This window comes from Schistocerca gregaria, chromosome 5, assembly GCF_023897955.1.
Source record: "Schistocerca gregaria isolate iqSchGreg1 chromosome 5, iqSchGreg1.2, whole genome shotgun sequence".
In the NCBI taxonomy this organism is placed as follows: Eukaryota; Metazoa; Arthropoda; class Insecta; order Orthoptera; family Acrididae; genus Schistocerca; species Schistocerca gregaria.
In genome coordinates this window covers 600,490,148-600,510,648 of record NC_064924.1, presented here as the reverse complement: position 1 = coordinate 600,510,648, position 20,501 = coordinate 600,490,148, and the positions used below count along the sequence as shown (strand labels likewise).

Sequence of the window (20,501 nt, the reverse complement as noted above, 5' to 3'; positions counted from 1 at the left end):
AGTGGCGTCAAACACTCAAGTTGACCCGAGCAAGTGGGCAATCTCTACACCACTTTAAAATCTTATTAAAATCTGTCAAAATATTTGTCCAGCTTTTTGCAAGCAGTACTTCATTTAAGTAAACTACATTGTCAACAAAAAGTCTGATGTTTCTACTTTCTATAAGGCCAATAATATGGAACATGAACAGTACGGGTCCCAATTCATTTAACTGGGGCATATCTGAAGTTACTTTTACAACTGTTGATGGCTATCACTTATGAGATAATATGCTGCATCCTCCCTACAAGAAATCCTCAATCCTGTCACAAATTCCATCTGATACCCTGCTTAGCTGTACTTTCATTGATAAGCATTGGTGTGGGACTGAGTCAAATTATTTTTAGAAGTTGGAAAATACTGCATCTACCTGTAACTGACTGCCTTGATCTATGACTTTCAGGATGTCATGCCAGAAAATCACAAATAGGGTTTGCCAAAACATATGTTTTTGGAATCTGTTTTAGATACTCCATTATGTTACAGCTTAGAATATGTGCTAAGATTCCTCAACTTATGGACATCAAAGGTATTGAAAATCAGTTTTATGCATCACTTCTGCTACCCTTATTGTGTACAGGTGTGACCAGTGCTTTCTTCCAACTGCTAAGCAAAGATTTTTTATTCATAGGATCTACAATACGGTTAAAAGAGGTTCTACTACAGATGCAAATTCTGTATAAAATCTGACAGGGTTTCCAACAGGCCCTGGTACCTTTCTCAGTTTTAGTAGTTTCAGCTGTTTTTCCAGTGCCACTGACACTAATATCTGATCACTCACCTTTGCAGCATTGTGTGAGTTAAACTGGGGCATTACTCCCAGATTTTCCTTTGCAGAGGAAGACAGCAAAATGGTGTGAAACAATTCTGTTTTTACTTTGCTACCATACATTTCATTTTCTCTGTCAGCCTTGACGATCCATTTCACTTCCTGTTCATCCTTCAGTGTCTCAACACCAGCTTCGGTGCTACTGATGGTGCTGGCATATAACCAAAATTATTGTCAATATATCAAACATATTTCCATAGTGAGTGGGCTTTGGACTGTCTGTTCTCTGTAGATTCCAAAGAAGGCATTTAGTATTATTTTGCAGGATGCCCACCACTTAAAGTCTAGCAAACTCGAATTACTGCAGTTGATTATCAGACAGTTAAAGACTCCTCCAGAGGTGACAGTATGTGAGGGGAACATACGTGCTAGCGAGTCGAGGTTTCCTCGCAAGTTCTCGTTTCTTTTGGTGCTGACTCTTGGGGGTCAACAGGGGACGATCCAGTCATAAATTTACACCCTTGACACTAAGCCCTCCCACATGTGCAGCTCCAATTACAATCTCTGTAGATTTAAGTTCCTTTCCTAGTGTGATGAATACACTACCTCAATTTCCCATTATACTCTCATTAAAATAACTGTAATTGACAGATTGCAGTGGTCATAGGCTGTATTTTTGGGTTGCAGCCGCTCACATTAGACAAGATGCTGCATGTACTGCATGTACCTACAAAACAGACAACACACCAAGTGCGTGATGCTCAAGAAAGAATTTTGACTGGTGAACGGCAGACGCATATCACATTACTTGCTGAAACATCTGTGGCAAAGATATTTCTTTAAGAGTGTAGCTTATTCTTTCAATATACACATAGATTTAGTTCAATATTCGAATATTAATGTGAAGAGATGATGTTGGCAACTATTACAGTGCGTGCTGCTGTTTGCAATTAATTTCTGTTTGTTGTAGCTAATTCGGTGCTAGTGTACAGTAGCCAGCAAGAATTGCTGTTCCGACAGAAGTAACAAATCGATTTCTTTTGTTTTCAACATGAGTAGCACGGTATAGACAATTTACAATACTTATATTTTAGATTTTGGTTACCAGTTTTTGAATGTATTCTTTGTATCGCATGTTTTTCAGAATATGACAAGATTTCTTGGGTTAATGTTTTGTATTTCATTGTTCTAATTTGATTGTGAGTTTGAAAAGCCAACAAATGTGACTAGAAGAAAAATGGCTGACATAATGGACTCACCTGAAGTGTAGTCTGTTACAGTTTGGTAGACAGTCGGCGAAGCGAATGAATCTGAGGGTAAGAAATCTGTTTGTGGTGACGATTGATCTGCAGCCTAGCCCAACGTATAGGCTAGATTGAAATGAATCAATTTGGGTGTGAGGTGGCAAAACCAACCATTGTGACTCAATGAAAACAGTCTGTGGTGATGGATTGATCTGTTGCTTAGCCTAGTAAACATTTCAAAAACTTCGTGGGATATTTTTGAAATGTCCCAATTTCCGAGGTTGTGCTTACCCAGGGACCTAAGATTACAGTTTAAGTGTTGTGAAATATTCTCTTTTACACAACAACATTGTGCAAAATACATTCCATTATGGCCCCACATAATTTTGTACCCTCCAAATCATAACAACATTTGTTGGACACTATTTTCTCATTGGTTGAGCCATCTTGTCTAATCATTTCAATCTACCATGCAAACAAGTACCAACTGCAGCACCCAGCACAAAAGCTGCCGACACAGTAAGTGCACTTAATGCGCAACAATCTCACTACTGACAAGTTTGGGCATTACCCAGTTTTCTCTACCTAGTGTTACTACAGATGTGCTGCAATAACTCTTCCAAGAAGGTGAAGCAGGTGGGAGAGAAGGTGCTGGAGCTTGTGAAGGACTGAGGTTGGAGTGTCCTGGCTCTGAGTCCAGGTCATGAAGATATCATCCTCATCAACTCAGTGTACCATCTTCCTGGACATCAACTTCCTCCTCCCTGACAGCTCTATCCACATCTCTGTCCACATTAAACCCACCAACAGTACCTGCATTCCTACAGCTGCCATGCCTTCCACACCAAAAATCCCACTCATACAGCCCAGCCACACAAGGATGGCGTGGCAAGAACTCCCTTGCCCATTATGCTGAAGGTATCACAAAGGCCTTCACAGACAGTCACTATTCCCCAAAACTAGTTTGCGAACAGATTTCCTTTGCCATCTCCCCACACACTCCTAATCGCATCACCCCCAAGAACCAGCTACAAAGGAGTATCCCCTTTGACGCCTTTGGTACCTTGGACTGGAACAACTGAACCACACCCTTCACCAGGGCTTTGATTATCTATTATCACACCCTGAAATGAGACTTGATACCCAAGATCCTTCATACTCCTCCTAAAGTGGTGCTCTGCTGCCTATAGAACCTCCACAGTATAGTTGATCCCTATGCTACTTCCAATCCCAACCCCCTTGCCACAAGAAACACATCCGTGTGGAAGACTTGCATGGAAGACCTGCCCAATCCACCCACCCGTTTCTGTCACAGGCTTATCTTACCTCATCATAGGTCAGGCCACCTGTGAGAGCAGCAATGTCATATACCAGCTCTGCTGCAGACATTATACAGCTTTTTATTTTGGCGTGACTCCCAACCAACAGCCCACTAAGATGAAAGTCCACTGCCAAACAGTTGCTGAGAGCAAAGTGGACCATCCTGTGGCACAACATGCAGCTGAGCATGATATGCTTGCTATTAATGGTTGCTTCACAACCCGGGCCAACTTGATCATCTCCTCCACAACCAGCTTTTCTGAACAGCACAGATGGGATTTATCCTTATAAAGCATTCTCAACTCTGAAATTATCCTCACTTCAGCTATTATAAACTAGTGTTCCCAGGCCCTCCACCCAACAGTTTCTACCCCCTTTCTCCTATAGCCTCTTCCCAAGTCACGCTACGTTACTGTCATTTTGCTGACTCTCTACCAGCGCACCCAGTAGTCTTTTCCCGTCACTGCTCCTCTCTTTTTCTGCTCACCAAATAATCTCAATTGGAACAATCACATAGATAATGTAGTGGGTAGAGCAAATTAAAGACTGCGATTCATTGGCAGAACACTTAGAGGGTGCAACAGGTCTACTAAAGAGACTGCTTACACCACACTTGTCCGCCCTATTCTGGAGTATTGATGTGTGGTATGGGATCCGCATCAGGTGGGACTGACGGTTGACATTGAAAAAGTACAAAGAAGGGTGGTTCATTTCATATTATTGTGGAATAGGGGAGATAGTGCCACTGACATGATACGTGAATTGGAGTGGCAATCATTAAAACAAAGGCGTATTTTGTTGCGACGGCATCTTCTCATGAAATTTCAATCACCAGTTTTCTCCCCCAATTGCGAAAACATTCTGTTGGCAGCCACCTACATTGGGAGAAATGATCATCACGATAAAATAAGAGAAATCAGGACCCACAAGGAAAAATTTAAGTGCTTGTTTTTCCTGTGTGCCGTTCGAGAGTGGAGTGGTAGAGAGACAGCTTGAAGTTGGTTCATTGAACCCTCTGTCAGGCACTTTATTGTGAATAGCAGAGTAATCATGTAGAGGTAGATGTAGACACACACACACACACACACACACACACACGAACATTTATTTTCTACTATATTACAATTTCACTGTCAAAGCTAGTATTAACTCCTTTTTACACCTCCTTTTCCAACTGATATCTTTTCAAAAAGTTGTGCACCTCTACTTTAACACCTTTGATGATCATTATTAATTATAGTCTGATGGTGACCTCATGAACTGAAATCCAGTTTACTAAATACATTAATACCGTAGAGCATGTATTGTTTTGTTCTTTTCAGTTATAAATATAAAGCTGTTCTACCAAGTAGTAATGGAAGAATTAGTTAACATAAAATCTTTGTGTTTCTGAATAACAGTCCTTCATAAACCATGTGAGCTATTTCCCCTTTCAACTGGGAGAAACACAGTTTCATTTAGTGCCATTATCCAACCACTGTTTGATGTTCTTTATGTGTGGAAAATTTTCCATATTTAACAGAGTTGAAGTCATCTTAAAATCTCAGTGTGCTGTAGAATTCAAACAGCTGTGCATCTGGTGCAGTGGTAATTGCCATGTTATCTCTTCAGTTGTCGGTGTAGTTGGTGGATATGTTTCCTTTTTATTTATTTACTGCAGGAAATTGACTTATATTTTTGTCAAACAGTGGAAAATCCAGGATGGAATGTAACAATATTTGAAAAGGAAAGTTGTTACCATATAGTGGAGATGCTGAGTTGCAGATGGGAACAACAAAAAGACTGTCACAAATAAAGCTTTCGGCCAATAAGGCTTTTGTCAAAAATAGAAAACACACACACACACACACACACACACACACACACACACACACACACACACACACACACACGTGCGCGACTGTATTCTCAGGTAACTGAAGCCACACTGGGAGCAGCAGCACCAGTTAATGGTGGGATTGGTGACTGTTTGGGGTAAGGAGGAGGCTGGGGTGGGAAGGGAAAGGGATAGTAGGGTAGGGGTGGCACACAGTGCAGTGCTGCTGGGGAGTGTGCAGGGATGAGATGGAGAGCGAGTAGGGCAGCTATGTGGAGTCAGGAGGTTAGACGGAGGGCAGGGGAGAGGTAGGAAGAGTAGGGCAGGGTTAACAGAAAGGGAGAGAAGTAAAAAAGACTGGGTGTGATAGTGGAATGAGGGCTGTGTAGTGCTGCAATGGGAACAGGGAAGGGGCTGGATGGGTGAGGACATTGACTAACGAATGTTGAGGCCAGAAAGGTTATGGGAACATTGACTAACGAAGGTTGAGGCCAGAAGGGTTACGGGAACGCAGGATATATTGCAGGGAAAGTTCCCACCTGTCCAATTCAGAAAAGCTGATTGTGATGGGAAGGATCCATATGGTACGGGCTGTGAAGTGGTCATTGAAATGAAGGATGTCATGTTTGGCAGCATGCTCTGTAACAGGGTGGTCCACTTGTTTCTTGGCTGAACACACTGCCAAACATGATATCCTTCATTTCAATGACTGCTTCACAGCCTATGTCATATGGATCCTACCCACCAACACCAGCTTTTCTGTATTGCGCAGGTGGGAACTTTCTCTGCAATATATCCTACATTCCCATAAACCTCCTGACCCCAACCTTTGTTAGCCATTGTTGTCACCTGTCAAGCCCCTTCTCTGTTCCCATTGCAGCACTTCACAGCCCTCATTCCACTATCACACCCAGTCTTTTTACTTCTCTCCTTTTCTACTACCCCCCCCCCCCCCCCCCCACCCCAAATTTCCCTTGCCCTTTTTCGAACCTCTCGATTACACATAACTGCCCTACCCTCTCTCCAACTCGTCCCTGCGTATTCCCCAGCAGCACTGCACTGTCCACTGTCCCTACCCTACTATCCCTCCCCCTCTCCATCTGAGCCTCCTCCTTACCCCCACCCAGTCGCCACTCCCATCATGCACTGGTGCTGCTGCTCACAGTGTGGCTTCAGTTGCCTGAGACTGCAGTCTTGTTTGTTTTTTTTTTTTTTGTTTTTTTTTTTTTTTTGGGGGGGGGGAGGGGTCTATTTTCGATGAAGGCCTTACTGGCCAAAGGCTTTATTTAGGTAGTCTTTTTGTAGTGCCTATCTGTGACTCTCCCCCCCCCATGAACCATGGACCTTGCCGTTGGTGGGGAGGCTTGCGTGCCTCAGCGATACAGATGGCCGTACCGTAGGTGCAACCACAACGGAGGGGTATCTGTTGAGAGGCCAGACAAACGTGTGGTTCCTGAAGAGGGGCAGCAGCCTTTTCAGTAGTTGCAGGGGCAACAGTCTGTATGATTGACTGATCTGGCCTTGCAACATTAACCAAAACGGCGTTGCTGTGCTGGTACTGCGAACGGCTGAAAGCAAGGGGAAACTACAGCCGTAATTTTTCCCGAGGACATGCAGCTTTACTGTATGATTAAATGATGATGGCATCCTCTTGGGTAAAATATTCCGGAGGTAAAATAGTCCCCCATTCGGATCTCCGGGCGGGGACTACTCAGGAGGATGTCGTTATCAGGAGAAAGAAAACTGGCGTTCTACGGATCGGAGCGTGGAATGTCAGATCCCTTAATCGGGCAGGTAGGTTAGAAAATTTAAAAAGGGAAATGGATAGGTTAAAGTTAGATATAGTGGGAATTAGTGAAGTTCGGTGGCAGGAGGAACAAGACTTCTGGTCAGGTGACTACAGGGTTATAAACACAAAATCAAATAGGGGTAATGCAGGAGTAGGTTTAATAATGAATAGGAAAATAGGAATGCGGGTAAGCTACTACAAACAGCATAGTGAACGCATTATTGTGGCCAAGATAGATACGAAGCCCACACCTACTACAGTAGTACAAGTTTATATGCCAACTAGCTCTGCAGATGATGAAGAAATTGAAGAAATGTACGATGAAATAAAAGAAATTATTCAGATAGTGAAGGGAGACGAAAATTTAATAGTAATGGGTGACTGGAATTCGAGTGTAGGAAAAGGGAGAGAAGGAAACATAGTAGGTGAATATGGATTGGGGCTAAGAAATGAAAGAGGAAGCCGCCTAGTAGAATTTTGCACAGAGCACAACTTAATCATAGCTAACACTTGGTTTAAAAATCATGAAAGAAGGTTGTATACGTGGAAGAACCCTGGAGATACTAAAAGGTATCAAATAGATTATATAATGGTAAGACAGAGATTTAGGAACCAGGTTTTAAGTTGTAAGACATTTCCAGGAGCAGATGTGGACTCTGACCACAATCTATTGGTTATGACCTGTAGATTAAAACTGAAGAAACTGCAAAAATGTGAGAAATTAAGGAGATGGGACCTGGATAAACTGACAGAACCAGAGGTTGTACAGAGTTTCAGAGAGAGCATAAGGGAACAATTGACAGGAATAGGGGAAAGAAATACAGTAGAAGAAGAATGGGTAGCTCTGAGGGATGTAGTAGTGAAGGCAGCAGAGGATAAAGTAGGTAAAAAGACGAGGGCTGCTAGAAATCCTTGGGTAACAGAAGAAATATTGAATTTAATTGATGAAAGGAGAAAATATAAAAATGCAGTAAATGAAGCAGGCAAAAAGGAATACAAACGTCTCAAAAATGAGATCGACAGGAAGTGCAAAATGGCTAAACAGGGATGGCTAGAGGACAAATGTAAGGATGTAGAAGCTTATCTCACTAGGGGTAAGATAGATACTGCCTACAGGAAAATTAAAGAGACCTTTGGAGAGAAGAGAACCACGTGTATGAATATCAAGAGCTCAGATGGCAGCCCAGTTCTAAGCAAAGAAGGGAAGGCAGAAAGGTGGAAGGAGTATATAGAAGGTTTATACAAGGGCGATGTACTTGAGGACAATATTATGGAAATAGAAGAGGATGTAGATGAAGACGAAATGGGAGATATGATACTGCGTGAAGAGTTTGACAGAGCACTGAAAGACCTGAGTCGAAACAAGGCCCCCGGAGTAGACAACATTCCATTAGAACTACTGACGGCCTTGGGAGAGCCAGTCAGGACAAAACTCTACCAGCTGGTGAGCAAGATGTATGAGACAGGCGAAGTACCCTCAGACTTCAAGAAGAATATAATAATTCCAATCCCAAAGAAAGCAGGTGCTGACAGATGTGAAAATTACCGAACTATCAGTTTAATAAGCCACGGCTGCAAAATACTAATGCGAATTCTTTACAGACGAATGGAAAAACTGGTAGATGCAGACCTCGGGGAGGATCAGTTTGGATTCCGTCGAAATGTTGGAACACGTGAGGCAATACTGACCTTACGACTTATCTTAGAAGAAAGATTAAGAAAAGGCAAACCTACGTTTCTAGCATTTGTAGACTTAGAGAAAGCTTTTGACAATGTTGACTGGAATACTCTTTTTCGAATTCTAAAGGTGGCAGGGGTAAAATACAGGGAGCGAAAGGCTATTTATAATTTGTACAGAAACCAGATGGCAGTAATAAGAGTCGAGGGGCATGAAAGGGAAGCAGTGGTTGGGAAAGGAGTGAGACAGGGTTGTAGCCTCTCCCCGATGTTATTCAATCTGTATATTGAGCAAGCAGTAAAGGAAACAAAAGATAAATTTGGAGTAGGTATTAAAATTCATGGAGACGAAGTAAAAACTTTGAGGTTCGCCGATGACATTGTAATTCTGTCAGAGACGGCAAAGGACTTGGAAGAGCAGTTGAACGGAATGGACAGTGTCTTGAAAGGAGGATATAAGATGAACATTAACAAAAGCAAAACGAGGATAATGGAATGTAGTCAAATTAAATCGGGTGATGCTGAGGGAATTAGATTAGGAAATGAGACACTTAAAGTAGTAAAGGAGTTTTGCTATTTAGGAAGTAAAATAACTGATGATGGTCGAAGTAGAGAGGATATAAAATGTAGACTGGCAATGGCAAGGAAAGCGTTTCTGAAGAAGAGAAATTTGTTAACATCGAATATAGATTTATGTATCAGGAAGTCGTTTCTGAAAGTATTTGTTTGGAGTGTAGCCATGTATGGAAGTGAAACATGGACGATTACTAGTTTGGACAAGAAGAGAATAGAAGCTTTCGAAATGTGGTGCTACAGAAGAATACTGAAGATAAGGTGGATAGATCACGTAACTAATGAGGAGGTATTGAATAGGATTGGGGAGAAGAGAAGTTTGTGGCACAACTTGACTAGAAGAAGGGATCGGTTGGTAGGACATGTTTTGAGGCATCAAGGGATCACAAATTTAGCATTGGAGGGCAGCGTGGAGGGTAAAAATCGTAGAGGGAGACCGAGAGATGAGTACACTAAGCAGATTCAGAAGGATGTAGGTTGCAGTAGGTACTGGGAGATGAAGCAGCTTGCACAGGATAGAGTAGCATGGAGAGCTGCATCAAACCAGTCTCAGGACTGAAGACAACAACAACAACAACAATCTGTGACTCGGCATCAACGTCTTCGCCATATAATATTTTTACTTCCATTTTTGTGTTACGTTTGTACTGTTTTAGTTTTGTTATATGGTTGTTGATTTCATTTCTTCATATTCTGGTGTTTTCTCTTCCCTTCTCTCCAGTATTCCTTCAGCCTTTCACAGTGTTGCTTCTAACCTCTCTTCAGTTCATTTTAAACCTCTTCTGTTTTCAGTCTTGCCTTGGAAACCTAACTCCTGTAACACTTTCATTCTAAAACTGTCCCTGCCTGAGTTTCTTGACTTCTTTTTCTAAAGGTATTTTAGGCTCTGTTTAGGCAATCTGTTGAACTCTGTTCTGTATAAATGACCAAAGAATTTGGCTCCTTTTTTTTGTTCTCACATGTTCCACGGGTCGTATACAGAATAGTGTTATGATGTGGATTTATGAGATATGTATATCTAAGAATGCATAATATGTTTGTTAAAGATCAGTTCAGATGTGTCTTTGTTAATTGTTCGCTATTTTTGCTGCCGTAGATACACCATGTCACTGGTAGCTTACGGTAGCAGTGATGAGAGTGGTGACGAAGATGAAAAGGACAATTCAGTGAAAACAAAAAATAACTCTGAATTTGAAAGCATTGATCATCCATCAGAAAGTAATACAATCAGTTCTGTTGAAGTATCAGAAGAAACTGTCTTTGAGAAGAAGAAACTGAGTGAGTCAAATGAAATAAATGATGAGGCACCTGCATCGGGTTTATTTTCTTCATTACCTGCACCCAAATCAAAAGCGTTAAAATATGAAGTGGACAACAAGTTAACTGAAACACCTGATCTAGATATACCAAGGAAACAACCAGTGAAAATTACTGTTCCGGCATTGTCTGAAGTAAGTTGTGGCTCACTTAATTTATGTGGAACTCTAACCGAATATTCGTAGATCATTGCTGCTTGCTTTAAATGTATTCTGTTCTGCTTCAAGAAAACAAATAGTTTCACTTCCTAGTACATAAACTGTCAATTTAAATCACAGTTGCAGTTCACTATCCACAATAAATGGAATGTATTTTTTATTCAAAGAAGAACTGATGGAACCTATTTGCTAGTTAAGTATCTTGTATAAGTACTGTAATGGAATAAGTAAGTACAGTGACTCATTATATTGAGGAGATATTTAGGAAATCAATATGACATGAACTAGAAGTTAAATATAGTATTAACACAGTGTTCATCATGTTTCCACATTGATCCACAGGTTCACTCAGAGACAGGCTCTAAATTTGCCGTCCATCCAGGAGAGTTCTCTGTAGTAAATTGTGAGACACTCTTACAATCATCATTAGTGAGAATTATTGTCAAGAGTGTGTGGCACGCACACTGCAGGATATGCTAAAGTGAGCACTCTCCAGGCGATATTCACCACGCTGCGTACAGTCATCTGCAGAGCGTTCTCTACACGAGTTTGCTCAGTGGAAAACTTGCCATCACTTTAGTGACAGAAATTTTTGCAACAGAGGGGAGGAAGGGGAGGGGGGCATGAACTGAGACATGGATAGCCTGGAGTGCCCATAGGTTAATACAGTAACTGCAAGTTAATGATACACAGAAATTTCAGACATTTTTGCCCATTAATTGGCTGTGAAGTGCAATTCCTTATAGAGTTTGTAGGGCCAGCAATCTTTTTTTTAAATAAACATGAAAATTAAGAAAATTGATATCAGTACATGATTGAGTGGTGGTGACCTCAAGATTGTTTGCAGCAATTAGTATTAAAGTAATTTCCTTCACACTTAACAGAAAATCTGATACATTACATTACTTCACTGCCTCAGTCAACTAGTTTTTCAGGTAATTCATAAAGCTGCCTTTGGTACCTTTTATGCATTGCTGTATGTGCAGTTGATTGGACAACTGAACAAGTAGACCCCCCCTCCCCCTTACACCCTCCCCTCCTCCAGCTATTTACAGGTCTCTTAAAGAAATATTATGAGGTAGGAATGAACATAACTATCTAGAGGAGTATTATTCATTTTGTTTTCTAATTTTACAACAGTATAACCGATAATCTGAACAGAAGTGAAATCAAGTGATGACATAATCCAGTGCTCAAGTTTCATCTATTTCAATGTAACCATGTGGCACTCTGACATCTTTGTATGCATGCACTTTACCCCACTCCTTGACTTTTGTAAATGCAAAATCACCAAGCCCACTGATGTGTTAAATATTGACACTCGACGTGAACTGATGCAGAATTTTTTTGCCCGTCATTTTGAGACCCAACAAATCATTGAAGATGTACTATTTCCTGTGAATACAATAAAAAAAGATGTTGCACAAATGTATGTGGACTGCCTAAGATGTAAAACACATTAGAATGCTACTACTTACAAACATGGCAAATGTATTTTATGCTCATAAGTGGTTGTGTTCTCAGAATTTACATAACATGCACCACTCTTGAGTGATATCAGTTTTTATTTATCACCATTTTATAAAAGCATATATACTCTTTCTCCTAATGGGGTAATTCATCACTAAGAGAAAAAGTATTCATTACACAAAAGCATGGAATCAGAATAATAGCTGGAGCCCACCCAAGATCACATTGCAGACTTTTATTTAAGAAACTTGGGATATTCACAGTAGCTTCACAATACATATATTCACTTATGAAATTTGTTATTAATAACCCATCCCAATTCAAAAATAATAGTGAAGTGCATAGCTCCAACACTAGATGAAAGGGTGTTCTCCACTACGGTATTCAGTGTTAAATCTGACTTTGGCTCAGGAAGAGACGAACTATGCTGCCACAAATATGTTTGCTCATTTGCCAGCTAGCATTAAAAGTCTGACAGATAGCCAAACAACATTTAAAAACAAATTAAAAGAATTTTTGAATGACAACTCCTACTCAATAGAAGAATTTCTAGATATAAAGTAGTAACTGGAAAAGAAAAAAAAAATGTTATATTATGTAAAAAAAAAACTTGTTAAACTGACATGTTCCACATCATTATGAAATGTTGTATTCAAGATCTATGGAACAAGTATTAATGTAATATAATGTAAAACTAAAATTGTTTTATATCAAAATTTTGGGTAATATGGATCATGTGTGAATACGCTGTGCTGCCTTCAAGACGTGGGTGTGTTGTAGTTTGTGTATACTGCCTTAATTTGCGTATTGTGCACTATTAATGTCTACCATCACAGCCATATTACTACTTCGACCAGTTCAAGAAATTCACTCAACATGTACGAGGGAGCAACGTTGTGCAATAATTTTTTCCTTGACAGAATATTATTTGCTTTTACTTTCTCTTTCATACCCAGATTATTTTACAAAGTATGTGTTCACCATCGGATTTATATTCAATTCTTTTTCAGCAATTATGTGTCAGTCCTTTACATCCAATACCATGCTGGTTCTTAACAGCAACGTTAATTTATATGTGTGCAATGTATATTTCCTCTTCAGACAACATTCACAAACATTTCAGACTTCAAATCAAATAATTTCCTCACCCAAAAAGTACATGTGGTGTAGCAGTACACACCTTGCCTTCATTAACAATTGGCATCTTTAGTTTAAAGGACATATATGTTTCAGCTGTAACAGTAGTTGATGATGTCATTCAAGGACTTGTATTTGCGCACTCCTAGTCAATTTCAGAGGCTCCGTCTTGGTTCACAAACAGTGGCCTCTAGTCATACCACACCACTTATACTTGTGTGTTAGTTTTGCATTATATATGGCAACAGACTTCCAACTGGATTTGACCAGTACTAACATCAAATGTATATTCACTTAGACGATTTTATGACAGCTGGTATGTCTAATTTATAAAGACTGTACCAAGGATTTGACCCTTGCACTATGATTTGTGCTGACAGCCTGTTTTGTTTAGTGTAAATAGGTTTTCTATGGTTATTGTGGCACATGAGTTGCAATTTTTCCATTTGGCACAATGCATTGCTATGTCCATGTCGTTGGTAGAAACGATTACTGGCTATCGCCTGGTTAATCACTGAGGGAAAATCAGCACTATAATGTAACTTTTGCCACATCCTCTACTAAAATTACTGTCTGCTGCATATTGTTTTGTCAATTTAGTGTTTACTCAATCCTCCATGTGAATTTCACCAGGGATTTTATGTTACTGCACTGAAAGAGCAGTATATATAGGCAAAAAGGGGGGGGGGGGGGGGGGGGATTAAATTAAATTAAAAGAATATGCACCACAGGAATGAAGATTTCCATGTCCTGTAGCTAAATTGGAAATGAAAAGAGAGAAAAAACTTACAGGTAGTATTCTAATCTTATTGTTATGTTTGTTTCAACTTAGGATCATAAGCTTATGCATTTCTTTATTTTTATTTATTGCCTTCAATTTGCACACACAGCTGCTTTTCACTGATTAACTCGGAAGAAGGAAAACTTGGTTCTACTTATTTCTGTGTTTTATTGCTACCCATTCAGTAATTTTTGATGTCTAAATTCATGTTTTGGCAGAACAGAGGGCACACGCCACTTATTCTATAACTGGTTAAATAAAAAGCATACTAATTAATGGAAAATCTCATATAAAGATGTGAAACAATTACTAACAAAGAGATAGAGGGGCTGGCCAGTACTTGCCTCAGCTCAGTACAGCCGATAGAAACACAAAAAACAACCGAAAATTTAAGTTCCTAGCTTTCGGAATAAATATTCCTTCATCAGGGAGGAGAGAGGGGAAAGAAAGGGAAGAAGGGAAAGTGGATTTAGTTACTCACAACCCAGGTTATGAAGCAACAGGGTAGTTGCTTCTGGTACAGAAGCAAATAACTAGAACCTCTTCCTCATCCCCTGAAACCCAAAACCTCCCACAGAAGAACCACAAAAGTGCCCCACTTGTGACAGGATACTTTCCGGGACTGGATCAGACTCTGAATGTGGCTCTCCAGCAGGGATACGACTTCCTCAAATCCTGCCCTGAAATGAGATCCATCCTTCATGAAATCCTCCCCACTCCACCAAGAGTGTCTTTCCACTGTCCACCTAACCTTCGTAACCTCTTAGTTCATCCCTATGAAATTCTCAAACCACCTTCCCTACCCTGTGGCTCCTACCCTTGTATCAGCCCCCAGTGTAAAACCTGTCCCATGCACCCTCCCACCACCACCTACTCCAGTCCTGTAACCCAAAAGGTGTACCTGATCAAAGGCAGAGCCACGTGTGAAAGCACCCACGTTATTTACCAGCTGACCTGCCTACACTGTGAAGCTTTCTATGTGGAAATGACCAGCAACAAACTGTCCATTCGCATGAATGGTCACAGGCAGACAGTGTTTGTTGGTAATGAGGATCACCCTGTGGTTAAACATGCCCTGGTGCATGGCCAGCACATCTTGGCACAGTGTTACACCGTCCGAGTTATCTGGATACTTCCCACTAACACCAACCTGTCAGAACTCCGGAGATGAGAACTTGCCCTTCAGTACATCCTCTCTTCTCGATATCCGCCAGGCCTCAACCTCCGCTACTTTCAAGTTGCCGCTGCTCATATCTCACCTGTCTTTCTCTCTCTCTCTCTCTCTCTCTCTCTCTCTCTGTGTGTGTGTGTGTGTGTGTGTGTGTGTGTGTGTGTGTGTGTGTGTGTGTGGGCGCGCGCGCGTATACATATCCTTTTTTCCCCCTAAGGTAAGTCTTTCCGCTCCCGGGATTGGAATGACTCCTTACCCTCTTCCTTAAAACCCACATCCTTTCATCTTTCCCTCTCCTTCCCTCTTTCCTGACGAAGCAACCGCCGGTTGCGAAAGCTTGAATTTTGTGTGTATTTTTGTGTTTGTTTGTGTGTATGTTTGTGTGTCTATCGACCTGCCAGCGCTTTTGTTTGGTAAGTCACATCATCTTTGTTTTTAGATATAAAAACAATGTTGATGTGACTTACCAAACAAAAGTGCTGGCAGGTCAATAGATACACAGACATGCACACAAAATTCAAGCTTTCGCAACCAACAGTTGCTTCTTCAGGACAGAGGGAAGGAGAGGGAAAGACGATAGGATGTGGGTTTTAAGGGAGAGGGTAAGGAGTAACTCCAATCCCGGGAGCGGAAAGACCTACCTTAAGAGGAAAAAAGGACAGGTATACACTCGCGCACACACACACTTATCCATCCGCACATACACAGACACAAGCAGACATTTGTAAAGGCAAAGAGTTTGGGCGGAGATCAATAAATTTATTTATGACCGTTCGTGTGTGGCAATGCTGAATGGTCACCTGCCTCATAGATGAAAGCATTTCTCTATCAAGTGAAGACTATTTATTTTATTACTTACGTGTAATATAATATTATCATTACTTATATTTGTTTCTAAAAATGTGGCTACACTTCAATTTATACTTTCTTTACATCTTCTGTGAACAGGAGGATCTGTCATATTTATTTCTACTTTATGTATAAGGGGGGGCAAGATAAATTAAATAGATTAAATTTTACAAAGTGAAAAAGAAACGTTTTTATTTAAACACACCTTAATGCATTTTTTATTATTATTTCAGTTTAAAGATGATGAAAATGAGGAACCAGTGACGAAAAAACTGAAACCATCATCGGTAGGTATTTATTACAACTATTAAAATATATATAACTATTGTTTTCAAAAGTAATCACAAAATTATTGCATACAATGGGTGTCAAACAACTTTATTACTTCAGAATTATTAATAAGAGGCAGTTTGACTTTCGGAAGAATGTTTAATCTGAATAGGCATTTGTGAATGACATCTTGGAGTGCCAAAAGAAGAACTGTTTGCCAACAGGTGTATTTTGTCATCTTACTAGCTTTTAGTTGCATTGATAACAATCTGCTGTTTGAGAAAGCTCAGGACTATGGTATCAGTGACTCAGGAAACCTTCTAAAATCCTACATGACCAGCAAGAAGCAGAGAGCAATTTTATAGCTAGTGCACTGAAAAATGATGCCTGGAATTGACAAGATATCCATCATGGAGCCCCTCTGAATTTTGTCTGAGTCCTCTTTTTTCTGATTTACACTAAGTACTTGCCTGTAGCTGAGAACAATAAATGTAAATGTTGAAATTAACCATGTTTTCAAATGACACCAGCATGGTGACATCAAATTTGTCAACTATAGACATGAGTAGCCTCTTTTTTAGAACCTCATCTAGTGCAATGTAACATCCTTTCAGTCACCTGCCTCATAGATGGAAGTGTTTCTCTAAATGAAGATTATTTATTTTATTACTTAAGCTCAATATAATATTATCGTTACTTATATTGGTTTCTAAAAATGTTGCTATGCTTCACTTTATTCTTTATTTACATCTTCTGTAAACAGTTTATTGAGTTTGGCTCTAGCCAGATAAATTTACAGTTACATACAGTAATGAAATTTAAGGAGGCTGCTTAATACTAAGTTTGTGGCTCTTCTTGTAGACTGTAAACTAAACTCAGCTTATCATGTACCTACACAGTGAAGAGCTTCAGCTCTGTTGCTTTTGTTTGAAGAACACTCTCTCCCAGTGGGGACTAGAAAGTAATTGAGACAACCTATTTTGCATATTTATATATTTTTTATAACTAATTTTATGAGGGAACTCTTCGTTTAAAAAAAATTTTCTTCCAGGAAAACTGAGTAGAAACAGCTGCAGAATGACTCCAAGAAACTATTGCCACAAATTTTGAAGGTAGTTTTGCGATGACTCTAGCTCTCGAAGAATCCTCTTGAATTCCTGAAACATTCAGATCTTCTGAAAGTCAATTTAACTTAATTATTTGCTTCATGTGATGCTCATTGTAGAGCCCCAAGTTTTCTTATTGCCAGCACTTTGTAATAAGCATAAAAAGCTTGGTCCATTTAGTCCTCACTACAATAAATAACAACCAAATACAAATATACAAGGTGTACTTCAGTAGACACTGAACACATCATCAACGGACATTTGTTTCCAAATACAACCCTAAGGATGTTACCAAATTCATTAGATCACTAAGGGGTGATCATATAAATGTCACTGACAGAAGATCAATTTCAGTCTTGGTTCAAAAAATGAACGCAGTTCACAAATTTACTTCGTTGTATAACAATAAACATAAATCAATAGAAGGAGGTTCCTTATTGGTCTAAATTAGCACAGGATACACTGGGTAACACCACTAAATCAGCTATCAAGACGATCATTAGCCTTTGATCACAGTTATTAATCATGCATCATAGATACGAAGCATTTATTATTGAAGGTTTTCTGTTGTAAAGATGGAGTCAACCAAGAAGCTATACCAGAGCCAAGAAACAAAAATATATTCAGATAGCCATAAAGCAAACGAAAAGACACATTATAGTTCTGAGGGGTTAAGCCTTGTTAATACAAAACTCTGCCCACCACAGTGGCCCAGAACACTAGGGCAACAACAACTGCAACACACAGAGAGTGTATTGCAAAATGTAGTATTGTCTTAAATGTAACCAATATCCTAGAGAATACATTGTTCAGCAGCTGATTCACAAGCACCTGGTATTGGCTGTTAAGTGGTGCAGCCAATTTGACTCCAAACACTAACTGTAGATGACCATGGCACCGCTTGAGACTTTCATAAGTTTGCTGAGTGTGATTAAAACATACATGTACAATTCATCAGCCATAGATTTAGGGAGCTTTCTGGGTGGATGGTAGTTTTCGTAGCTCACAGGTTTTGAAGCATTCTTATTCTTTCCTAAAGAAACAATCAGTGCAGCGAGAAACATAGATATAAATGTTTATTGTTGTTTAAGTATAGAGGTTGTACAGAGTTTCAAGGAGAGCATAAGGGAACAATTGACAGGAATGGGGGAAAGAAACACAGTAGAAGAAGAATGGGTAGCTCTGAGGTATGAAGTAGTGAAGGCAGCAGACGATCAAGTAGGTAAAAAGACGAGGGCTAATAGAAATCCTTGGGTAACAGAAGAAATATTGAATTTAATTGATGAAAGGAGAAAATATAAAAATGCAATAAATGAAGCAGGCAAAAAGGAATACAAACGTCTCAAAAATGAGATCGACAGGTAGTGCAAAATGGCTAAGCAGGGATGGCTAGAGGACAAATGTAAGGATGTAGAAGCTTATCTCACTAGGGATAAAATAGATACTGCCTACAGGAAAATTAAAGAGACCTTTGGAGAGAAGAGAACCACGTGTATGAATATCAAGAGCTCAGATGGCAACCCAGTTCTAAGCAAAGAAGGGAAGGCAGAAAGGTGGAAGGAGTATATAGAAGGTTTATACAAGGGAGATGTACTTGAGGACAATATTATGGAAATGGAAGAGGATGTAGATGAAGGCGAAATGGGAGATAAGATACTGCGTGAAGAGTTTGACAGAGCACTGAAAGACCTGAGTCGAAACAAGGCGCCCGGAGTAGACAACATTCCATTAGAACTACTGACGGCCTTGGGAGAGCCAGTTCTGACAAAACTCTACCATCTGGTGAGGAAGATGCATGAGACAGGCGAAATACCCTCAGACTTCAAGAAGAATATAATAATTCCAATCCCAAAGAAAGCAGGTGCTGACAGATGTGAAAATTACCAAACTATCAGTTTAATAAGTCACAGCTGCAAAATACTAATGCGAATTCTTTACAGACAAATGGAAAAACTGGTAGATGCGGACCTCGGGGAGGATCAGTTTGGATTCCGTAGAAATGTTGGAACATGTGAGGCAATACTGACCTTACGACTTATCTTAGAAGAAAGATTAAGGAAAGGCTAACCTACATTTCTAGCATTTGTAGACTTAGAGAAAGCTTTTGACAATGTTGACTGGAATACTCTCTTTCAAATTCTGAAGGTAGGCAGGGGTAAAATACAGGGAGCAAAAGGCTATTTACAATTTGTACAGAAACCAGATGGCAGTCATAAGAGTCGAGGGGCATGAAAGGGAAGCAGTGGTTGGGAAAGGAGTGAGACAGGGTTGTAGCCTCTCCCCGATGTTATTCAATATGTATATTGAGCAAGCAGTAAAGGAAACAAAAGAAAAATTCGGAGTAGGTATTAAAATTCATGGAGAAGAAGTAAAAACTTTGAGGTTCGCCGATGACATTGTAATTCTGTCAGAGACAGCAAAGGACCTGGAAGACCAGTTGAACGGAATGGACAGTGTCTTGAAAGGAGGATATAAGATGAACATCAACAAAAGCAAAACGAGGATAATGGAATGTAGCCAAATTAAATCGGGTGATGCTGAGGGAATTAGATTAGGAAATGAGACACTTAAAGTAGTAAAGGAGGTTTGCTATTTAGGAAGTAAAATAACTGGTGATGGCAATGGCAAGGAAAGCGTTTCGGAAGAAGAGAAATTTGTTAACATTGAATATAGATTTATGTATCAGCAAGTTGTTTCTGAAAGTATTTGTTTGGAGTGTAGCCATGTATGGAAGTGAAACATGGACGATAACTAGTTTGGACAAGAAGAGAATAGAAGCTTTCGAAATGTGGTGCTGCAGAAGAATGCTGAAGATAAGGTGGGTAGATCACGTAACCAATGAGGAGGTATTGAATAGGATTGGGGAGAAGAGAAATTTGTGGAACAACTTGACTAGAAGAAGGGATCGGTTGGTAGGACATGTTTTGAGGCATCAAGGGATCAAAAATTTAGCATTGGAGGGCAACGTGGAGGGTAAAAATCGTAGAGGGAGACCAAGAGATGAATACACTAAGC

At 39.9% G+C, this 20,501-nt stretch overlaps 1 protein-coding gene across 3 annotated transcripts in view; it reads left to right on the top strand.

Annotated features, from left to right (window-relative positions):
• The window catches only part of LOC126272486 (proline-rich protein PRCC), an 85,133-nt gene that overhangs the window by 6,736 nt on the left and 57,896 nt on the right, over positions 1 to 20,501 (top strand). For all 3 annotated transcript variants that reach the window (XM_049975372.1, XM_049975373.1, XM_049975374.1), the window contains exons 2-3: positions 10,324 to 10,678; positions 16,344 to 16,397. In XM_049975372.1, coding sequence (XP_049831329.1) covers positions 10,331 to 10,678; positions 16,344 to 16,397 — 402 coding nt within the window. In that variant the 5' untranslated portion in view covers positions 10,324 to 10,330. The remainder of the gene's footprint in view (positions 1 to 10,323; positions 10,679 to 16,343; positions 16,398 to 20,501) is intronic.